This window comes from Terrapene carolina, unplaced genomic scaffold (assembly GCF_002925995.2).
Source record: "Terrapene carolina triunguis isolate 2854851 unplaced genomic scaffold, T_m_triunguis-2.0 Scaffold85, whole genome shotgun sequence".
Classification (NCBI taxonomy): Eukaryota; Metazoa; Chordata; order Testudines; family Emydidae; genus Terrapene; species Terrapene triunguis.
This window is the reverse complement of record NW_020664436.1, coordinates 50,141,611-50,169,314: the sequence shown is the minus strand read 5'-3', so window position 1 is coordinate 50,169,314 and position 27,704 is coordinate 50,141,611. Positions and strand designations below refer to the sequence as shown.

At 42.8% G+C, this 27,704-nt stretch overlaps 1 protein-coding gene across 2 annotated transcripts in view; it reads left to right on the top strand.

Moving 5' to 3' along the window:
- The window catches only part of PDE7B (phosphodiesterase 7B), a 271,346-nt gene extending 253,220 nt beyond the window's left edge, over positions 1–18,126 (top strand). For both annotated transcript variants that reach the window (XM_024208010.3, XM_024208000.3), the window contains 5 exons: positions 7,605–7,696; positions 8,833–8,977; positions 11,324–11,420; positions 12,763–12,843; positions 16,165–18,126. In XM_024208010.3, the coding sequence (XP_024063778.1) occupies positions 7,605–7,696; positions 8,833–8,977; positions 11,324–11,420; positions 12,763–12,843; positions 16,165–16,382 (633 nt within the window). In that variant the 3' untranslated portion in view covers positions 16,383–18,126. The remainder of the gene's footprint in view (positions 1–7,604; positions 7,697–8,832; positions 8,978–11,323; positions 11,421–12,762; positions 12,844–16,164) is intronic.
- The last annotated feature ends 9,578 nt before the right edge of the window (positions 18,127–27,704 follow it).

The following is a 27,704-nucleotide window of genomic DNA, read 5'->3' as shown; positions in this document are numbered from 1 at the left end:
CACAGCATTGTTGCATTATCTCATAGAATTAGGGTGGCTTCTCATGCATCCCCAGAATACCAGACATTCCAGTACTTCCAAAAATGGCAGGTACCTGCCCCAGCCTGCATGACCCCGCCCTCGTGGGCGTGACCTTGAACGCACGGAGGATGCTATTTTTAAGAGCTTGCCACCCCACCAGTGTGACCTCATGAGTAAGGCTATGATTTAGTCATGGGTATTTTTAGTAAATGTCATGGGCAATAAATAAAAATTTGCAGCCTGTGACCTGTCCATGACTTATACTATAAATACCCCGACTAAATCTTGGGGGCGGGGGACCTCCCGGGGGAGCCACTGCTTGGCGGGGCCAGGGGCCCCAGCTGCCGGGGGCCACCGAGCAGCAGCTGCTCCGGCCACCCCCAGGAGTGCTACTGGGGGAGGGAGGAGGGGGACCATAGGGCTGCTGCTCGGGGGGGGCGGAGCCAGCGCAGCCCAGCTGCTGGGGGCTGCCCCAGAACCGCTGCCAGGGGCCACCAACTAGCAGCTGCTCCGGCTGCCCCGGGGACCACTGCTGGGGAGGGGACCAGGAGCCGCTGCTCAGGAGGGGCGGGGAGCTGCTGCTTGGGTGTGGGGTGGGGCCTACGTGGCACCAGCTGCCAGGGGCCACCCCAGGCCCATCGTCGGGAGCTACCGAGCATCGGCTACTCCAGACACCCCCGGGACCGCTACTGGGGGCCGCCCTGGGACCGCTGCCAGGGGTTGCCAAGCTGCAGCTGCTCCAGCTGCCCCCGGGACTGCTGCTGGATGGCGGGGCGGGGGGGTAGGGGCCACTGCTTAGGAGAGGGCCGGGGACTGCTGCTTGAGGGAGGTGGGGGGGGCTGCTGTTTGCGGGGGCAGGGCTAGCGCAGCACTAGCTGCTGGAGACCGCCCCAGGACTGCTGCCAGGGACCACCGAGCTGTGAGTGACTGCTCTGGCTGCCCCTGGGACCGCTGCTTGGGGCGGGGGGTTCGGGGGGGGTGAGGCCGCTACTTGTGAGAGGGCCAGTGCAGCACCAGATGCCGGGGGCCACCCCCTGGGACCGCTGGCAGGGGCCGCCGAGCAGCAGCTACTCGCCCCCGGGACAGCTGTTGCAGGGGGGGGTAGGGGCCGCTGCTCGGTGGGGCCCAGGGGGGGGGCCGCTACTTTGGGTGGGGGTAATGGGTAGCTGCTTAAGGGAGGGCCGGGGGTGGGGCTACTGCTTGGGGGGCAGTGACCACCGCAACAGCCACTGCTCGGGTGGTCCCCGGGGCCAGCTACCCAGGCTACCCGACTAGAGGCTTGTGTGGCTGGCCCCAGGGCCACTCCAGCAGCAGCCAGTGCGGCTGGCTCCAGAGCCGCTCCAGCAGCGGCTAGTGTGGCTGTCCCCGGGGCTGCCTGAGCAGCGGTCCCCGGAGCCAGCTACTTGGGCAGCCCTGGGCTCAGCCACTCTGGCCACTGCAGTAGTCATGGAGGTCACGGAAAGTCACAGAATCCGTGATTTCCATGACCTCCGTGACAGACATGGAACTCTACTCATGAACCATGTGTGCAAGGTCACACCAGCCGGGGTGGAGCAGCACATTCTTCAAAATGGCAAACCATTTAAAAACAGGCCTGTCTGGCCTAAAACCAGACAAACAGCCTGCCTGCATGGGAAGAAATGTGTCAGGCACCAGGACGGGCCCAGCTAGTCTTGAACGCAGATTGTATTTCCCATAGCACCCCTGCGTCACTCAGTGCACAGGATTCAGTAAATGTTCAATATTTCTTTTTATCTTCATCATTTGTCTACCACAGACAGAAATTGAACCAACTACAAAGGGCGGCCCCAGGCCTTACTTACTGCTCACCACCCAAAGCCTGCATTGAATGCAGAAATTGGGTGGCACTGTGTAATGTAGAGATGCTTTCCCTTTTCCTCTCCGCTGGGAGAGGAGAAAAAACATATCCCTCCCTGCCAGACCCACAATGTTTCGTGGTTATTATCTAACTGCAAGCCCCAGCCGCACCACTTTGTTTGGGCACCAGTTGCAACGTTCCCTGCTACACAGTATGCAGTTTATATCGGTGTCTCATTAGACACTGTTAGAGTGTGTTGTGTTAGGAATATTATGGGATTAGGATCTTTGCATCTTCATATTATAAATCCAGGATACATTGGGCATCTTGGCTGCAAGTCACCTTGGAGGGCTTATGCAAAGACCCTCCCCATATCACTCATGTTCCAAAGAGGTTTGTGGAATGCAAGCTACATGGGGAGGTATTTACACCTTGTGTGCTGCAGAGAGCAGCAATGCACGGGCCAGGGGATCCAAAATGACTCTATTGCCTCCCCCACACACACACACAAGCCATGGGGAGGCACAGGAGATACTCTTCCAGCTCATAGGATGCAGTAATGGGGGGAGGGATAGCTCAGTGGTTTGAGCATTGGTCTGCTAAACCCAACATTGTGAGTTCAATCCTTGAGGGGGCCACTTAGGGATCTGGAGCAAAAATCAGTACTTGGTCCTGCTAGTGAAGGCAGGGGGCTGGACTCAATGACCTTCTGAGGTCCCTTCCAGTTCTATGAGATAGATATCTTTCTCTATGTGTGTAATAACTGCTGGGAGCGGCACTGCAGCCCTGCACCCTGCCTCTGAACTTGGGGGGTGGATTTTGCTCTTCCCCTCCATAGTACCTCTACCTTTGTGTGCTTGAAATGAATTTCACACACTAAGAGCCACACACATCAGTACATTAGATTGGTGCACATAGAACCTTGATGGAGGTGGCAGAAGGAGTAGACTGCACCAGGGAGCCTGCTTGGCGGGGAGATGAAGCTGATATGATGGGGAGACTGGACTTGCTGTGCAGGAAAACCAGGTATGGGAAGTCAATGAGGAATGTGGAGAAGAGACTGAGAGCCATTTGGATGGAGGTGAAGATTGAGATCCAATTAAGACTTTTGGCTGTAGGTCTTTTGTCTGCCTCATTTGTTGCAGAAGTTGAAAGGTGTGTAGTGAATGAGGCAGGGGACTTCAGGAAGAGAAAGGCTGGTCTCATGCTTAAAGCAGTTAAATGCTGCCCTGGGGAACTGGATTATATCCCTGCCTCTGCCACAGAGTTCCTGTGTGGTGGTGGGCAAATCACCTAACCAAACTTTGCACAGGTGATCACTAATTATGTGTTCCTCATTTTCTGGGTACCCAACTTCAAACCCTGGGGTATGTTTTACAGAAATACTGAGCACTCACAAGAGCTGTAAAGGGCTATATAATCCCAAGTACAGAGAAAAATCAGGTCCTAGACTTCTCAAATTAGGTACTCAAAATGAATGAATATTTCTAACTTTAATCTCTCTGTCCTACAGTTCCCCATCTGTAAAATGGGGCTAATACCACCTCCTCGTCTGACAGGAATATTATGGAAGGAAAGAAAGAAAGAAAAAGAAAAAGATTTTTGAAGCACTCAGATACTATAGTGAGGAGCACCAGAGAAAAGTTCATGACTAAATTAATAATTCTGTCTTCAGAGCAGGATTTGAGTACTGTACAGTAATTAAGGTCTAGAGTCACGCATTGAACAACGAGGATAAAACAAAACATTGAATGGCTGTTCATTCATTGAAACTGTCCCTTATGTGTGTAATTTATTTATATACACTGACAGCAAAGTCAAAGGAATGAGATAAAGATGTGTAAATAAGCATCCCCAGGAGCACTGCATAAGAAATGAAGAACAGTAGCTTAAATACCAGAAACTTGGAAAAACAAATTTGCCCTGAAATTACCTCCTTGTTTCTTCCATGCTTGCATATATGTCTTGTCCATCCAGGTGTGATCCTTCTCACACATCTTTGTTTTATCCTTCGGGACATGTTCCCTCCCAATGCTTTCTGTAGGAGACCTGCATGCTAGAATGCCAGGCTTCCTTCCAGGAAGTGCGTGCTCTTAGAATTTCAGGTCTCTAAACACATTCCCATAACCACCTCTCTGGAGCTATAAACAAACAGTTTCTCTCAGTTATGCTTCATCTCCATCTGACTCCTTATTTCTCACCATCAGCTTAAAAACGCACCCTAAAAGATGTCTGAATTCTCTCTTACCTAAACGACCCCAAGGGCATTGTGTTAATTCCACCATAGCCTTCCATGACTGACTGAGTCACTAGCCGGAGATCCCAGGAATTACCAATCTGGTGCTCTCCAGGAAAGCTGACTGAAAGTCTAAGGATAAAGTAATATATTTAATATAAAGCAGCCATCCAGAGATCCCAGCCAACAGGACCAGAAGCAGACAAAACAGGGACCTTTGGACACTCCATCTGAAACTGCAGAATGTTCTCTGACTTTCTTTGCCCTGCGCTGATTGACTGTTCATGAGGAGGAGCCAGGAGGGTTGGAGCAATCTCTTCACTTCAGCTTCACTCCATACCTGCCCCTTCTATGCTCTCCTCCCCTGCCCCATCCCTCCCACACTTTTCCCTTTTCTTTCTATTTAGCTGATCCCCTAACTAACCCCTCCCAAAAAACAAAAACAAACAAAATCATGGCACTAACATGATCTTTGTTGCCATCACATTGTTCACACTGGTTGTTTGTTTTCACCATTTCCCTATCCTGTGTCTGTCTTGTCTATTTAGACAACATTGTCTCATTGTTTCCCTGTACTCCCCAGCTGGTCTGTCTGTACTCACCCATCTGTTGGGCTCTGGTCTTAGACTTAGACTGTAAACCGTTTGAGGCAGGGAATACCTTTTTTGTTCTGTGTTTGTACAGCACCTATCACAATGAGGTTCTGGCCCATGACTAGGGCTCCTAGGCATTATAGTAATACAAATAAATAATAATAGTAATAGACAATGTTACCAGACCGTGTCAAAATCAACCTGGCTTCTGTAAGGGAAATGAGTGCCTCTAAAAAGTAAAAGTAATAGATGAAGGTGACCCAGTGGGCATCATTTAGATAGATTTTCTAAAAGCTTTTAAGAAGGTATATTCTTGGAGAGACTGCGGGAAAACAACTAAGCATGGAGGAAAGTCTTATCAGGGCAGATTCCAAACTGGTTAAGCAATAGCAAAGTAATAATGGTGACTGACTGTTCCCCAGAATGGAGACAGATTAATAGTGGAGAGGTCCAGAAGTCATTACCGGCGTTATTAACAAACATATGTTACCGCGGACTAAATCCTCCAGTCTACGGCTTTATCTATACTACACAGCTTTTAGTACGGCCGTGTCGCTAAAAGTCGGGCAGTGTAAATGCGGTTTGTCGGCACTTTTGCCAGCAAAATACTTCCACCCCGTACAAGTGGGGTTCGCGTTGTGGACAGGAGAGCGCTCCTGCCGACAACGAGCCATTTACACTGCCACTTGCTGCGGCAAAACTTTTGTCTTTCGGGGGGAGGCTTTTTTAAGCACCTGTGAACGATAAAAGTTTTGTCTTTCCATTGGCAGTGTAGACAAAGCCTAAGTGAGAGCCACAGAAGGCCCCAATCAGAGCAAATTCAATGTGATTCTGTTGCACTGAGGTAAAGGGCATGGCACAGAGAGCCACACAGGAGGCAATGGCATCCACAGCGGCCCTGCAGAAGGGACTTTAAGAGACAGTAAATCCCATCCTGGCCAATGAAGATCTGGTCTTAGTAGAATTCCTTTGTCACCTCTTAGCTGGATTACAGCAATACAATATACCTGGGCATGAAGCCTTCAGCTCTTAGGAAACTCCAACTAGTACAAAACACTGCAGCGCATCTGCTCAGCAGCACAGGCTCCCATCACACCTGTCCTCTGCCTTGCTCATAGAATTTCATAGGTGAAAATTCCTGCTTAGACTCAATTATTTTGGGTAGTCAAAGCTATAGGACTATAAGAGACAGTCCTGATGTATTTAAATACATTAGGTAATTGGGCAGCAAGAGCATGGATAACATTTAATTTGGCTAAATAAACAGTAATATACAGTGTCAAAAGTAATCTGAAATTTGCATTAAAAGCCATACTCCCCAAATCCATGAGCTCCTCAGAGGAAAAAGACTTGGGAGTCATTATAGATATCTCAAGGTCTTCTAACTTCTTTGTGAAAGTCCATTGTATGCCCCTTGGTTGTTCTGTGGTCCCTCTCATTACCCAATCTACTACCAGTAAAAGGATCATGGGTTACACAAGAGATCCTTGTCTGACACCAGTATTAACCTCAGATGGCGTAGTGTAGTCAGTTTGCTGTTATGTATTATTTTGCATGTCGTATTTTCGTAGAATCTCTGAATGATGCAAACTGTATCAATCAGGGCAATTAAACTTCAAGATATGTGGCACAAGCTGGTTGGGAGGAGGGGCTACAGCTATGGTAAGCCCAGCAAGTGGAATGCAAAGCTCTGTGGGCTCTCACTTTTGCCTCTTTCCTTCCAACTGCTCCAACTCCACGTGTGAGTGAAACCTCAATATGAAACTGACTGGCTCTTTTGACAGTTTCATTTTGAGTCTCAGCCTCACCTGGGAACAGAGAAAAGTGATGCTGACAAGGTATCTTGTCAATTTCACGTTGAGGTTCCATTTGCAAAGGAACTGCTATCCTGTATCAGACCTATGGGCCTCATATCTTGTCTCCCACGGTAGCCGCTACCCAATATTTTAGAAGAAGGTGCAATAAGCTGTAATAGGCAATAACTTGTCCACAAGGAAAGCTATTTTCCTAATCCTCAGTAATTAAAAACTAGTTCATGTCCTGAAATATGAGGCCTTATATCTCATCCAAAACTTTTCTGGGTGTGTTTTAATCTTACCTTTAGCATCTCTGGATCTGTATGCTATCCATGTATATTTTCCCATTCTTTTTTTAAATCTGCTCAGCTTTTGGCCTGAGTAATATCTTGTGACAATGAGTTCCACAGCCTAATTTGTGTTGCAAAAGAAAGTATTTCCTTTTATCAGTTCTAAATTTTGTTGCTTTTTTGTTTAATTGAACATGGGGGGAGGAAAAGATGTAAGGATGGTCTGAGCAGAACAAGATACTAGGAAAAAGAGCAAATTCTAAGCAGAGCAGGCTAATAGGTGCAGCATAGCATGATGGGCATAGAGAGGCAAAGAAATAGGAAAGGGAGGCATATTCTGGAGTGAAAAAGAGAGAGAAACAAGAGAGCAGGGGAGAAAGAGAAGAGAAAAGATGGAAACTGAACAAAAAAAGGAACAAAAATAGAAGGGACAGATACATCACTTATGATGTTACTAAAACACTGTGAAAAATGAATTTAACGGCTCATCTGTACTATTTGTTTCTTTGCAACTATTTAATAAACAAATGGTGTTGTGAATTTTTTAAAGTTCCCTTAGTGCATGCCAAGGTCTCAAAAATAATAGTGTGTTTGAGGTACTCAGCAGTAGGAAGACCTCTGAATCCTGGCATGACCTGATTGCCTGATGTTTGGCATACCTATAGCATTTAAGTTACCTAGGCACTTCATGGGATTTGGGGTCTTTGGCTGCAGTATCAGGTGTTGTCCACTGGTAGCGGCAGGAAACCTGATTAGATGGATCACTTATAAGGTCTGGCAAATCTTACGCATCTCTGTTAAATGTAAGAAATCTATGTCTTTTTATTTCCTTACCTCCTTCCTCCTCAGAATGTCTCTGTGTTAGAAAATCATCACTGGAGATCAACAATAGGCATGCTTCGAGAATCAAGGCTCCTTGCCCATCTACCAAAGGAAATGACGTAAGTACCACTCATGTGAAACATGCTGATAAATTCCATGGAGAACAAACCAATGGCCTATTTCATTGCTTGATTAAAAACCATAAGCAGAGAGGCCAAAGGCTGATTGTAGGCTGAGCTAGTGTCTCACCCGCTCCTGAAGGTGATGTAAAGCACATTGGCCTGGTAGCGTGGGATGCACCTGGGCTGGGGCTTCACTAGGAATATTACCTAAAAGTTTGTCACTGTTGCTAATACTTGCTCAGCTGCACCAATATTAGCATTGTTAGCAGTCCCAATGCTGAGAAGGCACCGATGGCCACCCATTGTGGGTTGTTGTTTTTTTTACACCATATCAATTAAACCTGCTCAGCGTTAGTATTCTCAATGGTGGGAAATAGAAGACATCGCTAGTGTCGATGTGCCCTAGGTGTCTCCCACACTACCAGAAGAATGTGCTTCAAATCTGACTGTCTCTGAGCAGAGAGAGATAGCAAAGTCAGCAGAAAGAACAGAGACTGAATGTAGGCAGAGCTGACCGTAGTGTGTTGGTTTTTCCTGCAGTTGTTTGTGTGTACGTGTGCACAGTATTGATCCTTGGGAAATGTATGGAGACGCATTTTTCACACGAACCACCAAGCAGCTCTCCAGTGTTACGTTTTAATCACTGGTGACTTGGGAAGAATACAAACAGATTATATAGAAAGGACAGGCTTTCTATCCCATTAGTAATTTCCTAAATCATCCAATCCCCTTCTTCTCAGTCCTTCTTTAAAGAAATAATGTACAATGCCTTGGCGTTTGTGTGGCTGCCAATCTAAAACCCTATGACATTAATTCTTCTAGATGCCTTTCGTGTTCACCCAATAACACATCCTGCTGTTTAGTTTGCATTCTTCACAATACTTTATGGAAGCTCCCTGGGCAATTTACAGCAACATGATTATTCTGCCACACTGCCTATTCCACATACATCCCATTGCCAGCTAAACTGCTGGTCTCCTGCAAGCTATCCCAATGGAGAACAATGAAGTGGAATCTGTCTGCTAGCTGGAGTCATCACATAATACTCAGAAGGAGGCAGACTATGAAGTGGTTTAAAACCATTGATGTTCAACAATCCCATATTCAAAAGGGCTCATTTTTCTTGCCTACAGCCAGGATATCGAACAGCAGCTGGGTTCCCTCATCTTGGCAACAGACATCAATAGACAGAATGAGTTTTTGAGCCGGTTGAAAGCTCACCTCGAAAATAAGGATCTGAGATTGGAGGATGCACCAGACAGACATTTTATGCTGCAGGTACTTTTTTTTTCCCCTTAAAGGAACAGTGTATGTATGTTAGCTCAGCCTCAGGGTACCCTTTACCCGCCATCTTAATTGCTTTGCTGCTGTCACCTAACATGTTTCAAAGCAAGCAAAAACATACCTCCAGTACTTCCCAATATACCAGGTGTTACGTTATAATCCGAATATAGCAGATGCGGCAAAGGATCAACTATTATTCACCTCTTGAGTTGCAGGCCACTTTGTCTCTTGCCACGTCTCTCTCCCCTTGACTATTTCCCCTGTCATCAGGGCCAGCGCAACCCATTAGGCGACCTAGGTGGTCACCTAGGGCGCTAACATTTGGGGGGCGGCCGGATCTTCAGCCGCCCCGGTCGTCGGTGGTATTTTGGGGGCTGGACCTTCCGCCGCCTCTGTCGGGGGTGGCATTTCAGGTGCGGGACCTTCCGCTGCCTAGGGCGGCAAAAAAGCTGGCGGCGCTCCTGCCTGTCATGGCAACTGCTACTTCAGCAGAAGGTAGGAAGCTCGGCCTCTTACTCCAGCCACTGACAATGCTTTTTCACAGAGGAGTTGGCAGTAGGTGCCCGAGCAGTGGTCACTTCGTTGATGCTCCTAATCTCCATCTGCATGGAGGAAACCACTGCCGTGGCAGTTCTTCCCCAGATAATGAAAGAACCAAATCTAATTTAAAATCAAATGGACTCAAATTGCTTCTTCCAGCTATACTGCAGTAGTTAATGGTATCTTCAGAACAAATTTCCACCCATTACATCACCTTCACTATTAACCTAAAGGTAGCTGTACGCTGCATTTTTTCTGTAGAAATAGCACCACACGAAGCTGCCTGCTCTTAAATAGCTCCTAAATAGCTTTTATCATACAAAACACCTCAAGTAATTATCATCAGTTAAAAACAAACTCTAATTGCTGCCAGCTTAAAATGCTTTGCTGAGGTACTGCTGGGGTCGGGTGAGGGAAGGAATGATATTCAGGTAACTACTCCTTCAGAAGAGTAATATATGAACTAGTTTGCCTATCTTGCCTCCTTGAACAAAATGTCTTAGGCCTGGTTTCTTCATGGACCACTACATTTAGGCAATGGGTTTGTAATCATGCTTCACGACAGATCAGGCAAATTGATGGTGCAAAATGCAGCATTGGTTCCAGTGGGGAAAACATGAAACAACTGTTCTTTCCTGTGAAAATTCATACTTGTGAATTGGGGGAGGGTGCTACCACTTCCTCAAGGGCTCTTGGATTAAACTGACTGGCCTCAATATTACTTATAAAACATGCTTTAGTAGTTTACTTCTTTATACCCATTTTACAGATGAGGAAACTGAGGCTCAGAGAACATAAGTGATTTTCTTATGGTCACAAAGCTAGTTAGTGTCCAGCCAGAATTAGAATGCAGGTCTCTTGACTTCTAGTCCCATGTCTAAATAACTAGAGTCCACGGTGCCCACCAAGTAAGTTGCACCCTTTCTCCACCTCCATTTATTTTCTAGAAAGGAGGTAATGACCTTTACCATAGGTGAAATCTGCGATCCCTATGCCTTTGGCATCTGCACCAGCATTTTGCCCTATCTGTCATGAAGTCTAATAATAAATCCATCAACTAGATGTACTTTGTCCAGGAAGAAAGCACACAGAAGACATTTTGTTTCAAGGAGGCAAGACAGGCAGATTATTGCATATCTTACTCTTCTGAAGAAGCAGCAGCTACTTGATTATAATTCCTTCCCTTGCCAGTCCTACCCCAGCTCTACCTCAGCAAAGCACTTTCAACTGTTAGCAAGGTAAAAACAAGTCAGGGGCAAACCACAAGGTCCTATGCTTAGCTCAGTAAACAAAAACACAGCTGATCCCTCTGAGCTGACTGTATACACATATTAAACCCAAGCACAATCAAAGTGATATGTAAGGTCACTCACTGACACCATAAAGAAGTGATGCCCAAATAGTTTCACACTGGCTTGGCTCTTCATTTCCTTGTCCTCATTGATGGATGCCAAGGCAGGCAGTCAGCAGGAGTCAGCCTGAAGCTTTTGTTGGCTTGCCCACCACCAGTCATATCCAAGAGGCTGTGCACACTTGGAATGTGGTGCTTCTCTCGTTCTCGCTACTATAAAATGGGGCTCTGAATGAAGGTTTTGTTACAGGCTTGAATAAGTGCTGTTTCCTGAAGCGGCACATTTGGGCAGGGCTCAGTTTCTATAATGTACTCTTGAATCCATCTTGGCAGCACGCTTGCAGGGCCCAGCAGTTTCATGGCACCTCAGAGTGCAATAAATTCACTGCTGAACGATTGCTAGCTAATCATTTCTTCTCCCCACCACCACTCTCCTCCTTTACTTTCAGATCGCGCTGAAGTGTGCTGACATTTGCAATCCTTGCCGGCTCTGGCAGATGAGCAAGCAGTGGAGTGAAAGGGTCTGTGAGGAATTCTACCGGCAAGGTCAGCCCTCTGACATACTGAATTCTCCTTTCACTTTGTTCTTTAAGGTACTTAATGTGATAAGAGAGAAATTGGCTAATCTCAAGTGGCGTTTGCTCTGCCATCAACTACCCAATTCCCCTCTGAAATCTCCCCAAAAATATGATGACGAGCAGAAATGTGGCCTTATTTTGCATGTGGTTGGTAGTGAGGGGCAAGAAGAGGAAATGAAATAGAAGAAAAGCGGGTATTTCTTTGATCTGATTGCCCCTGTAAGACGGTGTCAGTGAGGGTGGTTCTGCTGTGCCTTGAACCTTTAATTAACTGTACAAAATCTCTGGTCATTGTTATCCACTCTGAGCTGAAACTCCCATGGGTATGTACTGCTCAGAAATTACACAGCCATCACTTGTTTTCCTTTGCTTTCCAAAATATAACTACAGTTCCTACCCTTAGAGTGTTACATTTGCTTTTTCCTTCTCCTCTACTTACAGTTGCAGGGAAACCAGACAGTCTGAACATGCTCACCACTAAGCCAAGTTCTAACGCAATCTAGGGGGCCTAACTGTAAACATTTTCTAACCCCTACTAAGAGCAAAGCTAAACATGGTTTTTAACATGGTAACGACATACCATTTGGCTCCATCTGCACAGGCCAGGCCAGATTGTGCTACAACACAGTGAGGATGTAGTGGAATTTAATCACTGTTAAATCTTTTCTTAGTAGTATTAACAGAGCCTAAAGGAAGGGATGAAGATGGTAGAAGAGCAAGCGTAGTGCTCTGGCGTACTGAATTTATTGACATTTCATGTCCACACTACAAATTTAAACCAGAACTGAGCATGGTTGTCAGCAATAGCTGGCCTTTATAGGCAGTTTCACACCAGAGTAGTCATCACATGGTGGTAAAAACGCTCAAGCCCAATCCACACTAGTGCTTATACCACTGCTAGCATTTCGAACTCTCATATACTTCATCCTGGGTTTTCTTAGCTGTGTTGTCCCAGAGAGTACAGCTGTCTCGGCAGGTCATGGATTGAGATACATTCCACTCTGATTTCTGTGAACCAGAGGATCATCCTGCTTACAGTCATTTCCTGTGACATCTTAAATTGTTGGTTTTATTTGTTTAGGCATGTATAACAGGCCCTGCCTCAGATTTCTATGTGGAACCATTGTATGATCATGTTGAGACTTGCAGTCTATCTTTAAAACGGTGATGTCCATCAGGGCATCAAATGGAGATGAAATGTAAGGGTTAATTCTCCTAGGATTTGCTGTTCCATCCATATTATAAGGAATAACAGATCATATTCAATATTGCCAAGTGGCAAAAATGTTTTTCTCCTTTCTTTTTGGTAGGTGATCTGGAACAAAAATTTGAATTGGAAATAAGCCCTCTTTGTAATCAGCAGAAGGACTCCATACCTAGTATACAAATTGGTGAGCTTAACTTTCATTCTTTTGTCTCTTTCTCCTCCCCCCCCTCCACCCTGAAAGTGCAACACAAGCTAAGCAGAAGATAGATGTGTAGTTTTATACCAAAAACTTCAATAACCCCAGGATTAACATTGGATGAAAATAAAACCCATTTGCCAAGCAGGCCAGATAAACCAAGAGCAAGGCTGAGTGCAGCCGTAATGTAAACAAGCAAAGGAGTGACACAGTGGCAGCACGCAAGGATGAATGGTCCTCAAAGAGCAGTTCAGACAGCTGCAGCATTATCCCACTTAGTGGAATATGCCACTTGTTTGCTGTGATAGTCCTGAGTGAAGTAAAGGGTTTCATGAAACCTTTTACCTATTTAGTGCCTCCCAGTTAAACTAACTCAAATCCTGCTTCCCATTCCGACCTCCCACAAAAATCCCCACTAAATACTCCATAATGCAGTACTCATGCTGCAATGGGCATGTAATCTAGTTAGCGAGCCAGTGGAAAATGGTTTCCAAAGGACTCTGAATGAATCATTCATTGTTTTCCATGAGTTCTCTAGAGTCCTGACTTTCCTCCTTTCCTTCTTCCTCCAAGTTCTCACACTGCAACCAACCATGGTCTGCCAAGACTAGCAGGCTGCAGTGCACTGAGCAGCAGGGGGACAGGAGCGGATCCATCCAAAGTGGCACAGGCTTTCCCTCTGCCACAAGAACTGAATTTGCTGCCTCCACAGCCCTCCCATCCCAGAAAGTGGGCTGAAGGTTAAGCTCAGGCTCCAGTGCACTCTTTGTAGACCACCCAAACAGCCCAATGGTTTATTTTTACTCAGTGTTTTCAAAATGCACCTCGTTTCAGACAATGTGCATGACTGAGCAGTTGTGTAACCTTTCAGATACTGTGCCAAACATTCACCATTGAAGAATTGTGTTCTTTACATTTTGTTTGCTCCTTCTCCCCTACTCCAAGCCATGAAACACATGAGCTGGAAACAAGTTGAAAAACATGATAGTAAATAACTGATGGTTTTGAATCTCCCTTTGTAATTGCTTTGAGTTGGGCAATTCTGATTCACTCCACCACTGAGATCAAGTTCATCTTAGCTGATATGAAACATTACTTTGGAATAATCTTTTCCTACGGAGCAGCAGCATTAGTAACAGATTTCACAAAGAGTGAAATTGAAACAGACCTTTCTAGACTGTGAGATTCACATAGGGAATACAAATAATTATGTTAGCAGTGGCTAAATAAGGCAATGCTAGAAAAACCAAGGGACATTCAGCTCTTCACATGGTTGGGTTCAGACCATACACCTAATAGCACCGTTGGTTCCAGCAGGCACTGACACACAGCAATGATTTTAATTGTACCAGCCCTTTCCCAATGTACATATCAGGAGTTATTACCTTCGTGAGATTGGGATTATATATCAATAGCAACATTCAGGCAAATAGGTTTGCTTGTCCAAAACATTGCTTCACTTTTTCCTTACGGTGGTTCTCTCTTACCATATGTGTGAGACGCAAACCTCTGAGAAAGCCACCAGATGCCAGAAAGCAAGGAACCAGGAGTCAGAAAACCCAGGTTCTAATTCTAGATTTGACACTCTCCTTTTCTGACCTTTGACCTTCTTGGGCCTCAGTTTCCCTACTTGTAAGGCAAGGATAACCATAACTATTCATATGTGTGTTATGAGGAGTAATAAATGTCTGAAGCTGTTTTGGGCCAGGTGCTAACTACCTTTATTTTTCTTGTTTCAGTGAAAATTAGAGCCTTTTTTTAAGAGGCTCCGATTTCTTCTCAGATTAAGTTTGTGAAGATAAATGAGGGAAGTAATACAGTATTGGCAGAAATATATAAGCAAGGAACTCAAAAGTATACGTATATACATAGTTTACTGAATTATATATAAATTAATATTCCAGAATGCCACTTACTGTGAAAATGAGTAAATATAATAAAAAAACAAAAAAGATATATTGATATCTTTTTAAAATACAGCAAAACATCTCTGATCAGCACTACTTCACACAATATGGTTGTTTCACCTTGTTTCTCAGCTAAGATTGAACAGGAAAGTGCTATAGCGTGGTCTCATTAGAATATTAAGACTTGATTGGTGATATGTGTTATACTTCTGAATTGTAGTAAATGTTCCATTTTGTAAAAGTAAACTAACTATGTCTGATGAACAGAGTACATTTTATGATGCATTATGCTTGCATTGTGTTGGTTCATTTATTTACAAAATTCTTTTAATCTGCAGTGGGTCTCCCAGTCAGCAGTGCAAATTTATAAACATCTCCTATGCTGCATTATTACACAACCAGTGCAATCAATAGCTTCAGGAGAAACTGAAAGCAGAACTTTAGTTGAACAGCCTGCTTTTGAGATCAAACTGCAGTCATGGCCTTCATTTGTTTTCTCTTCCATCAAAAGTGATTTTGGTCATATAAAAAAGTATTAAATCCTCCTCAGTTAGAGATGTAATTAAAATATTCACTGTGCCTGTGCACACTTTTGCTACCATAGCTGCTGCAGGGTGAAAAGTGATGTGGATGATAAAATCCCTCCCTCTATCCACAGGTTCGAAAAATGATACCGTACCTTCCCAACATTCAGAGATACTAGATCATTTCCATGTTATAGACCAACATACAGCTCTAGCCCACTATCCTGGCATGCACACTGCCATACACAAAAGGGCCATTCTGTGACCTTTTAATCCAGTTTATGTTACAAAAACCCACAGCCTCTGACTAAACAGAACCAAAACCCAAAACATTAATTGTGCTGCTGCAGCTCTTTCCAAATAAGAGTATAAGTTCATTTTTGACTCAGGGATTTGCACTTGGACTAAGCTTTGTAAATAACTCCATTAATGTACAGCTCAGAAGTAGACCATAAGAGTCATGATTCACATGGTATATACAGACACACATACAATGAAACCTATCTTGAGCAACCATTCAAGGGAAGGATAAAAATCAGCTGCTTAAAAAAAGTCTAATATAGGTAGAGTAGAATTGTACACAGTAAGTGAGAGAATATTTTAGAGAGATTTCAGGACAGGAGGTTACCTGAAAAGGGTGCTGTCTTATACAGGTTTCAATTATTATACGGACAGAGCCAGCCAATCTGACTTTGCAATGGCCCTGGGGGATACATATTCCATAACCATCAGTTTAAGGGTGTGAGTTAGAGGCTTATTTGTTACTTGTCTCTGGGGTTCTGTGACTTTGTTCACTGCACTTTAACGACCCAAACTGCAGGGAAAGGCATTTGGTGAAAGCTACTGCTCCTTACATGTCTTGTCTTGTGTTTCCCCAGGTTTCATGACCTACATCGTAGAGCCGCTCTTTGAGGAATGGGCCAGGTTTACAGGAGACACTCCCCTATCCGAAAATATGCTAAGCCATCTCAGGAGGAACAAGGCCAAGTGGAGGAGTTTGCTCCACAAGCAACACAGCAGTAGCCGGAGCAATGACCACTCAGGTCAAGTGACTGAAAATGAAGAGCAGACTTTAAATGAAGGCGACATCCCATAGTGCCAGTTTTGACTCTTCCTTATAGTACTGCTGCATCGTCTTTGTTAGTCACAACAGTAAGCCAAATCGTCAGGAACTGCGAGGCCGTCATCAACAATGTGGAAAGGGAAGAAAAAGGGAAGCAGAAGTTATAAGGGTCCTCATGAATAAACCCTCCCTACTTCTGAGTTTCAAATCTGAGCTCCTTTGAATTCACTCCCTCCTCTTCCTTATCCTTCTACATATATCTGAAGCCATTCATCACTTCTGATCATTAACTGCTTGAATAAGGAACTCCGTTCAGTAGTGATGAAGCTGGGCCAGTAAGTGGCTACCAACTAACGGGGAGGATTAGAGAGAAAGCATGGGAGACGCCAACATATTTCATTCACCCTGGCTCATATTGTGATAGGTGGCTGTATATAGGCCCAGAGCGCCATACAGTTTTAAGTCTGGCAGCTGGACTGCGCATTAAACCACCAGCATCTTTAGAACTCAGAGGACATTGGCTGAGTGAAAGTGCACAGAGGAGAGAATCTCATTATTTTAATAATTAAAATAATTAAAAAACCTTTTTAACTTTTGTATTCTGTGCACTAGACAACAGATCAAGAAACCTTGGACTGAGGTAACTCTATGTACATACAACTCAAGTGAGACAAGGCTCATTTGGTTAATCATTTTTATGCCACTTTAGATAAGAGACGGATATCTTCTCACTGTAGGGAACAGCAGTCCCTAGCAAATGAAAGGGAAGGTGTTGTACAGTCTAAACCTTTGCAACATTATCAGATCTATCTTTTTGATGACTGTTTCAATGACATGTTTATATCCATGTGTACATTTTCTGTAAATACAAAGCGCTACTGATTCCCATGCCAAAATACTGAAGTATTATGGGATTGCTACCTGTATAAACAATGGCACTGTGAACAGAATACTGTTAGTTTTAATACAAGAGAAAGCATTTGTAAATATGGTAAAGAGTTTATTAATACACTATTGTTTGCAGATAAAGGCCTTAACTTTTAGCATCCTTCACTGCTAGCTGTTCAAATCATAGCATCTGAAATATCTTTTCATTTTCAGCCTTCCAGCAGAGGTCATAAAAGAATGAAATCTGTCAGGGCATTTTCTGGAAACTTCACATGCATTCCATATGAATTCATATTGTTTAATCCAGGGCATAGTGCACACTCAGTCTAATCAGCTGCTTCACAAAGCCTGAAGATATTTTTTTTTAAACCACAGCAATATTACACAATCTATTTTACAGTTCAAGCTGGTAAACATATAATCATGAGTTTTAATTTTTATTAAGTAGCAGAGTAGTCTACAATGCCAGACACACCCAAGTGAGGGTTGGATGCTGGTTTTGATCCTGGCATCCTGGCAGTTCTAGATTCCATTTGCTTTCTCAAATGATGCAGAACTGTAATGTCACTTTTTATTTATTTATTTTTTAGTCTTTAGCTAAGTTTTTAGGTATTTTCCCCCATCTTAATAAAAATACTTTACCCAGATTTTATCATTTTTAAATCTCAGTTAATGAGTGAAAATACGTTGTAGCCAATCTAGTAAGTTCCTGCTTAACTATTACTGGAAGTAGTTATGTGGGAGCTTCCCCTTCTCGCTTCCAATATTTTGAAAGATATGCATTGTAGCCTACCCCATAAACATCCTCTGTTGAGACATTCATTGGAACCTGTTCCTTAAGTTCCTCCAGTCAGATGAGACTTCGACCTGGGGCACTAACTCGTGTTAGTCAGGTGTTTGACACAATTTTGAGTAGAAAAAATAGTTATGTAACAGCATTGCACTTGCTATTAGAGTAACACACTAAAACCAATTTAATTTAAAGAGTTTTCTGTTAGAAAGATGTCCTCCATTTCAGGCTCCATAGTAGTACAATTGTATTGTGTGACATGATTGCCTTGGAGAGAGAGCAACAGAGGCCAACACAGTTTATAGAGAACGTTTGAAAATGATGTGTTTACTCTTGGTGTAAAAGTGCAAGGTAATAAGGGATATTTTAATTATAAAAAGGCTTAATGATGTTGTTAGAGGTAAAATTTTCATACTCATAAGAGATCCAATCAGAGCATAATCTAAGTTTTAGTAAAGAAGGCTATGCATGTAATGAGTAATATATGTGTAGAATCATTTGGTGGAGAAGGGGACTGAAGCACATAGTGAAGTATAAAGGTGAAATTTAGAGAACACTGGAAAGATGAAGCATGTTGGGCCAGATAGCTTGGTCCTCTCCTATCATTTTATATTGTGTGGCAGCAGATAATGGACAATGAGAACATTTTTTTCCCTCAAACCTTCCAAGCAGGACACACATCACATTGCAGTTTGCTGTCTGATCTTACTAACAGTGCCTGCAATTCAGGGAGGGAGGAACCACTGCTTAAGTAGTGGAACAAGAGTATGTTCCCTTCCTTCCAAAACACAATTGTTGCCTTTTCCGTGATCGAAATGAATGCCCCTTCTATTGTTTGTTAGCCTGTACTGCTGCATTCTTTTAGGACCTATTTTTCCTCCTGATACTCCATAGGTTTAGAATAAGTCAGGATGTGTTACTTACAACACAGAGCCCTTGAAGGATAAACAGCACTTTAGAAGATACATTTTTTTAAAAGCTGTTCTATAGCTTTGAATGAAACAAGTCTATTCAATATTGTATGTTGCCAGCTGTTTCTGTTGCTACATGCTAGTAGAGATAGTCAGATCATTGTGGCATTTCATACTTTAATTTGCTGTTCTGAGGAGTTTGTAGAAAATAGATCCTGGGGCAGATCTTTGCACAGTCAGAGGCCTGCTATGATGTCCACAGTACAATCTGGACTTTTGTTATTAGCACCTAAAATCTGTTATTCATGTCAACCCTTATAAAGTTAAAGTTCCTAACTACTCTAAACTGAAAGAGCTGCTCTTAAAAATAGATGAGGACTTCTTTTCATGAAACTGAAATGCACACACCTGCAAAGTTGCAAACAATAACCTTTACTAGTGAAACAATACTTGAAAGAAATTCAGGCTGGCTTCAGCATCTACCTAAATGACATGTAAATCAAAGGAATTATACTAGCCATGGTCTATCTAAGCCAGTTTGCCTCAGGTGCTCCAGACCGGTTCACATCAAAAGAGGGCTGTGAAGTGAGCCCTGGGAGCAGGTGCCTGCCAACCAGACAGTTTTGGGCTCTGCGCTGAAAAGCAGGGATTCTGGGTGAGTTCCACCATTTATTTTCCCCATGGAAGACGTCTGACTGCACTTGATGCACTCAGTTCAACACCACCAGCAACTAAATATACACTGTTGATTCACGTGTTATATATTGTCTTGTTTGGAGCACAGAAATACTTGTAAAACCCCAGGCTGGGAATGGGGCAATAGAATGGAAAGGTAGGGAAAAAATAAACATTTGCACAGAAGAGGAGGATATGGACTTTTGTCCCATTAGCTGCATTTGACACTTTATAGAAGACTATGTACATGAATTCTTACTTCTTCTAAGAGGGCCTGTTGGGGCTGCACAGCTCAAGTTCAAGAGTTTTCCAGTTGGGTTCGCTTTTTAGAAGCACATACTGAAAAGAGCTCTCAAGCATACTGCTACACAAAAATATATCTCACTTATCTTGGTTAAAACCCACATTTGTTTTCTTCAAGGAACGATTATGTACTGCCATCGATGTGAATGCTGTAATTAAAAATTAATTAAAGCAAGGAAAATAGTTTAATTAGACTATTAGCCTTGATTCATAAAGCATATAAGCATGCTTTTTGCTATATCACAGCTTTAAATAGCAACAGCGGATCAGCATTTAGACCACTAATGAAAGAGAAAGGAAAGCAATACGGAAGTAAACATGAGAGACAGACAGACAGACATTGTGGCAGGTCACTGTGTTAGCCCAAGACATTCTTCCTATTTTAAACAAAACAAATGCACGAAAAGTAGACAAGTTACAGTAGCAGCCAAAGGACTCATTAGCAAAACACAAGAATGTAGGCCACTATGCACAACATGGTTGAAGAAAGAGTGTAGATTTAGAATCCATGTCACCAGAGTTGGTGACTGGACAAAAATTATATGAGCTGGCTTTCCATCGGACTTACTGTGGATTGTGGAGCACCTCAAGGCTTCAGATAAAACATGATTTAGATGAAGGAGACAGCCTACAATGAGCATTGAAAAGGCTATAGCATAAGGTTCCCAAGCCCCGAAACACAGCGAGATTGGTCAGCATTCTCATGCAGGATTGGTCAGCATTCTCATGCAGCACAACAAAAGGAGAAGTGACAGAATATGCGCTAAACAAGCTACGATTGCACTGCACATCTTTCTTCAAACAACACCTACCCAAAACAATTACCAAGCAAGGTTCAAACCAACCAAAAAGGGGCCTATTTGATTTAATACAGCAAGTAGAATAGATGTCCTACTGGCTCTTTTCTTTCTATGATTGTTTTAACTTGTGCAGTTCATTAAGTCTATATTGTAAAGTTGTATGAAAGAAATTCCATTTACACCACTAGCAGCACACTAAATGAAATGGACCATCTGTCACATTGCATCGCAGAGACTTCACTAGCCCTTGTGTTAGTAGCCTCCACGGTCTAAGTCAGCTAAAACCAAGAAAAAAAGCCCAACAGCTCTCATGGGAGCAGCGCTCCCAGTCATGGCTGAACACCACACAAGCTGTAGCAGTGATGACTTTCATCAGGCCAGTCAGTCAGCATACCAACCACAATTTATTCCCTGCTGATAGCCAGTCTGTGTCACTGAACTGAGCTGGGTATAAGATGGTCCCTTTGACCTGACTTGTGTCACAGAAGATCAGTACTTGTAATTCATTGGTAATTATGCATAAAGGTTAGTCTTATGTTAATTTTGTTTTTACAGTAGAAGATTAAATCTGAAGTAACCAAGCATGCAAATACAAAAAAAAAAGAAAGAAAAAAAAGGCAAGCTGTACTGCAAGAATATGTACGTTTTACTTTCCCGTTGGTGCAAACAATCATTTATTGCTATAATCCATCCTATATTTTAGGTACACAAACTTTTACATGCAGAGCATAAAAAGTTTGACATGGATGTACAGTATATTCTGTTAATCTTTGAACACAAAATTGTATAGAAATGTCATGTTTATTGTAAAATGTATTACATAGCCATACACATACCTAATACAACCATATGAGCTAAATCCTGGTGCCAGCGAAATCAGCTTCCATTGACTTCAATTGGACTAGGATTCTGCTCATATGTGTGTGTGTACGTCATGTAGAACAAGCTGAAAGGAAGTAACAGATTGTGTGAAAATTCTGTGACTGCTATGCAGTGATGCCAAGAATTAAACGAGAGACTTAACTGTATCTTTTTTGTTTTACATACTGCTGTAAGTATTCATCATGTCAAAGGATGACAATAAAAAGAATCACAGAATGACATGTAGCTGAAGTTTATTGGTAGACGAAACAGTTATCTGTGAAACATTTGCTTAACACTTGCTAAAATTTTCTGACTTGACAAGGCAGTCAGAATTCTTCCCCCCTCACCCCACCCCACCCACTAAGCTACCAATTTACCTGTAATTGTTTATGGGAAACACAGTGGCCCAAATTCATCCCTAAAGTGACTCCATGTATTTAACTGTAGATGCACCAGGGAAAAATTTAGTCAATTGTTTCTGTGTCTTTGTCCTAAAGATGTAATATGCAGATTTTCAAACAGGGCTAAATGTCCAGAGTTATAACAGCTAGTAATAAAATGAGAGCTTTGGAAGGGAGAAAAAAACCCTCATGCTTCAGGGCTTAAGCCAAACTCTAACCATTACCGTCTAAAATGAGACTTTTATTTGAGGGGGCAGATTATGTCACATCTACCTACTGTGGAGTTTCTTGCACCTTCCTCTGAAGCAACTGAGGCTACACACGGTCAAATAGAGGATACTGGCCTACCTGGACTACTGGTCTGATCCAGTAGGTAATTCTTATCTTCACATTGCAAGGAAATGTGTCACTAACATGTATGGATAGTTCCTGCAGCAGAGGCTTTTGACGTTTCACAGATTTTTGAAATACATCAGTAAATGTTCACTGGTGCTTTCAGTATGTACTTGTAAAACTAGCTAATAGCTGCAAGTGTGCAAATAAAATACAGATTGCGGGAGGACAAGTAGGTCTGAACTTAAGTCTTAGTCCCCTTTCTACAATAGACCCAGTTTGATATCTGGAGGCAAGCTTTACGGCTTAGGACAAATCATAATTTATTTCTGATAACCCAAGGCCAAATATCAGTCAAGTTGCCAGATCATGAGTACTATATGCTAGAGTAGTTCTGGGACCAGATTCAGTAAAAGATACAAAAAGACACCAAACCAGGCTCTTTCACATTGACTATATATTTGATTAAGTTCAGTCTTTATAGAAAAATGAATATTGGGAATACGACATGAAAAAAAAAACCTGAAAATGACACCAAGGATTATTTTGCTGAAATTTGCTTTTTGGGGGTGGGTGGATAGGAGTGTTTGTTTTAAGAGAGCAAAACCACTGACAAAAGACTAAGGAGATTTCCACTGCCCCTGGAAGTTACCTATGCAACATGTAATGGTCAAAGGCCTTTTAACAAACAAAATTATTCAACTATGTTAAAAATATCTCCAGTACTTCAACTCAAGAGCTTGGGAAGGAACTGAGGTGAAGAAAGGGAACAAGAATTGTGGCAGCCGGAAGTCTAAGAAGGAGTTAAAGCAAAAATACAGTTCTGTATAATCAGCTGGCTGTTTCAATTCCTAGTATTTACATAATGATCTGTAAGTTTAAACAAAACATAAGCTCAGGAATGCAGTATTTCATCCCTCACTCCATAAAGTAGCAATAAACTTCCTTTTTCCATTTCACTGATGTATTAAACATATTCCTTTGTACTTAATACCTACACTAACATGCCCTTCTAACAATAGAAACAGTGCATAACTCTCATAATAGAAGCAAGCAAAGTAATATAGAATACACTCCCGTAACATTCAGTCATGCTTTAAACAACATACCACTGAGGGAGAAGAGATAAACACCTTAAGAACCACTCTCAACAACTGAAGACACAGACTTGAACTCTCATCACATATTATTGCCCTGTGTCCATATGCCCTTTTCAGCAGACCCATCCCTACAAGCCAGATACATAATGTAGAATTGCATAACTGTTGTATTTATCTCAATATGACTTTGGAAAAATCAGTCCTCTTACTGAGCACATCTCTCATTAAAAATCCTGTCTTGTTATCACAACACTGAGACTGCCCCAGTGGGTCAGGGTCCATCTTTTTGACTCCCACCTCTCCTCCAGCATTAATAAGGTGGCAATTCTGCTAACAGGCTGTGTATGCAATGGCTAATGTTGAGCAGAATACATAGTTGTCTTTTCCCAATATAGATACAAGGACAACTGAGTTACTAAACCCATGCTGGTGGTCCCTGTAACATCAGATACTCTGATCAGTAATAACTGGATACCTCAGGGTCCAATGAAATAAAAGTGTTGAAAGTGTGCAAAAATATATTAACATGGCAAATAAATCTCAACAACAATCTAGTGACCCAAATGCAAGTGCATCCTGGCAGCTGTGTGGCTATAAACATCGAACAAAAATGACAAATTATATAATGTTAATACACTTTAAAAGACAGTTGCTTACCTGTTCTGTAACTGTTGTTCTTTGAAATGTGGGTGCAGAGGTGTATTCCACTCAAGTATGCATATGCCCAGTGCACCGAAGCAGTACCTGTAGGGATGGTGCTTGTGCCTTGTGGCCCTTAGCCCTCCCTTGACTATTTAAGGGCAGCACCACCCTGCCGCCCCTCAATTCATTCGGTATGAAGATCAAGAGTAGATACCAATGCGGAGGGAATGGAGTGTGGGTCATAGATACACATCTGCACCCACATCTCAAACAACAGTTACAATACAGGTCAGTAACCATCTTTTCTTGTTCAAATGGTTGCAGAAGTGTATTCCACTCAGGTGACTCACAAGCACTACTTGTAAGAGGTGGGGCTCAGAGTCTACTACACTAGACACAGTAGTAACTGCATAGTGCTTGGTAAAAGAATGTATAGAAGACTAGGTAGCAGCCCCACAAATGTCCAATATGGAAACATTACTGAGGAATGCTATCAATGTCACTTGGGCCTGCGTTGAATGAGCCCACCATCTCTGTAGAGGCATGGACTGAGCTATGTTATTTGCTGATATAATAAAAAGATATCCACCCAGGAAATCATTTGAGCAAAGACCCTTCTGACCCTTCATTCGATTTGCATAGGAGACATCAGACGAGGTGATGCACAAAAAGCCATAGTCCTCTCTAGGTAAATTGCCAAGCACCATCTCACATTAAATGTGTGAAGTCACTGTTCATCCAGATTGGAGTGTGGTTTAGAAAAGAAAACAGGTGAGTAAATCATTTGATTAAAATGAAACTGTGACCCAAAAAAAAAAAAAAAAAATTGGATATGGCCATAAAGCCACTTTGTCTTTGAAAAACTGCATGAATGGAGGCTCTGCTGTTAAGGCCTGCAGCTCGCCTACTTTCCTTGCAGATGTGTTAGCAACAAAGACGGCTGTCTTCTAGCACAGAAGGGACAGAGAAAAGGTTTCCAGGGTCTCAAATGAAGGTCCCGTAAGGGCACCTAAGACAGTGTTAAGGTCCCACAGGGGAACTGGCTCTTTCACAGGTGGGTGGAGATGAAATGAATACTCTTTTAGAAAGCTAACTATCATGGAGTTCAAGAAAATTGACTTCCCTTGGATAACCAGATGAAACACTCAGCTGCTAAATGAACTCTCAGTGAACTGAGTGATAGACCAGAATACAACATATAACAGGCACTCCAAAATGTCTTGAATATAGGCCAGCATTGGCTGAATTCCTCAAGCTAGCGACCACACTGAAAAAATTGCTTCCACTTGGCAAAAAAAGTTGCATTAGTAGAGGGCTTCCTACTATTAAGCAACACTTGAACAGCTTCCGAACATGGTTCCTCTTCCCCATCTAGCCATGCAGCATCCATGCCACAAGATGCAGAGTGCTGAATGCTGGATGCAAAACTCGACTCTGGTGTTGAGTCAGTAGATCGGGATAAAGAGGAAGAGATATCGGAGGTTAATCCGACAGACTGAGTAGGTTAGAGAACCAACATTGTCTCAGCCAAGCTGGTGTGATGAGAATCAGTCTGGCATGATCCAATTTCCACTTCAGAATGACCTGTGGGATGATTGGGTTCAGGAGAGGGCACACAGAAGAGCTGATCTCCAGTTGAGGTGGAAGGTGTTGATTAAGGAGCCTGAGAGCTGCTCATGAGCAAAACTGATGGCACATCTTGTTTCAAACAGGTTGATAGTCAGAATGCCCCATTTTGCAAAGATGGGACTCAGCACTCTGGACTTCAAAGACCATTTGTGATACTGGGAGATATTCCTGCTGAAGTGATCTGCCAAGTGATTCTGAACCCCAGTTAAGTGAACAACTGTAGGAATGATACTGTCCTGGATGCAGAACTGCCAGAGATTTATTGCCTCCTGACAAAGCTAGTTGGAGTGTGGGCGCCTCCCTTCTTGTTCACACAATACGTCATGGTGGTAATTTCAGTGAGCATATGAACTGTTGTACCCCTTATGTGATCCCAAAAGATCATAGGCAGACATCGTAAATGTCTCAAAACTCTAGGACATTAACATGGAGGGAATCTTCCTGTTCTGATCACAAGCCTTGAATTTTCAACATTCAGGAGGCTTTGGTGATTACAGTCCTGGTCAGTGGAGGATGAGCAAAGGAAACAACCTGGCATACATTGCTCTGAACTGTCCACCACTATAGGGAGTCCATGTTCACTAGAGGCACTCGGACAAGCCTGTTCAATGATTGACAACTCAGCCGATAGACCAATTTCAACCATACTTGAAGAGGGTGAAAGTGCAGTCTTGCATGCTGGACTACATAAGTGCATGCAGCACATAACTTAGTTATTTTAGGCATACCTGGCCCGTAGTTGAAGGTTCAGCTTGTAATGTCAGATACAGGAGACAAATTGCTTGAACTCATTCATTTGACAGAAAGGCTCTTGAACTTGTAGAATCTAGTAGGGCCCCAATGAACTCTGTTTTTCTGAGTTGGTATTAATGTTAGCTTCCCGCCTTTGTTAAAGATGAGATCCAGATGACTGAAGTGGGAATTGAACATGAAACAAAACTTGTTCCCTGGACTTGCCTCTCACTAACCGATCATCCAGGTACTGGAAGACATGATGTGTCAGAATACACCCCTATATTCACACCCTACACACTATTGTAATAACTTTGTACAAAATATGCCTTGTAAGGTATCGTTTGAAAACTAAGAACTTGTTGGTCAATAACATCATGGTGAAATGTATGTAACAATATTATATGTAAAGTTAGGAATATAAGCTGAAGTCATGACTGAAGCGGGTTTACTATTTTAGATTGCCAAGGACAATTGAGTCACTAAACCCATCCTGGTGCCTATAACATCAGATACCGTGATCAGTAACGCATTTCTCAGGAAAATGCATTTCAAAGGGTGACTGAACTATAAAAGTGAGGGGCAAAATACCCCACGTTCTCTTCTTAATGATCTCTCTTTTCCACCTAAGATCACCAAAGAAACAGCCTATGGACTTTGCGAACAGATCCTGACCTGAAACTTGGTCAACAATACTGGGAACCTGTGGTAAGAACTTCACCTTAAACCAGGTCTAGTTTTTTAAGTTTATAAAGTGTTTTATCTTTATTTTTCTTGTAACTATTTCTGACTTTAATTACTCATTTTTTGTATTCACTTAAAACCTCTCTTTTTGGAGCTAAATAAACTAATCCAGTGCTGTGAACCATGTTGGTAATTCCATTTGAAGTGGCAAATTGTTGTATAGTGACGCCCTTAGAGGAGCAATGGAAGAGGAGGCATTACCATCTCATCAGATGATGAGGATGAGCTGGTAGTCTGGGGTGCAGCTTCTTTGTCTACCCTAGCCTCCTGTTCCTCAAACATTTCTGCCTATTGAGTAACGTGAGGAGGAGGAGAAGCTAGGGTCGATCATCCCCATGGAGAATGGTGATAAGCTGCCAAGGGATCCCAACGTCACCATTAAAGACCATATGGAGACAGTTGGCATCCAAGGTTTTTCCCATCAAGCATGATGTGCTCCCCAAAAGTCTTCCATGTCTCTTCAGGAAAAAGAGCTCTGGTATGAGAACCCTGGATAGAAAAATCATTGAGACTAACAAGAGAGGTCCCCATCATTACCTTCTT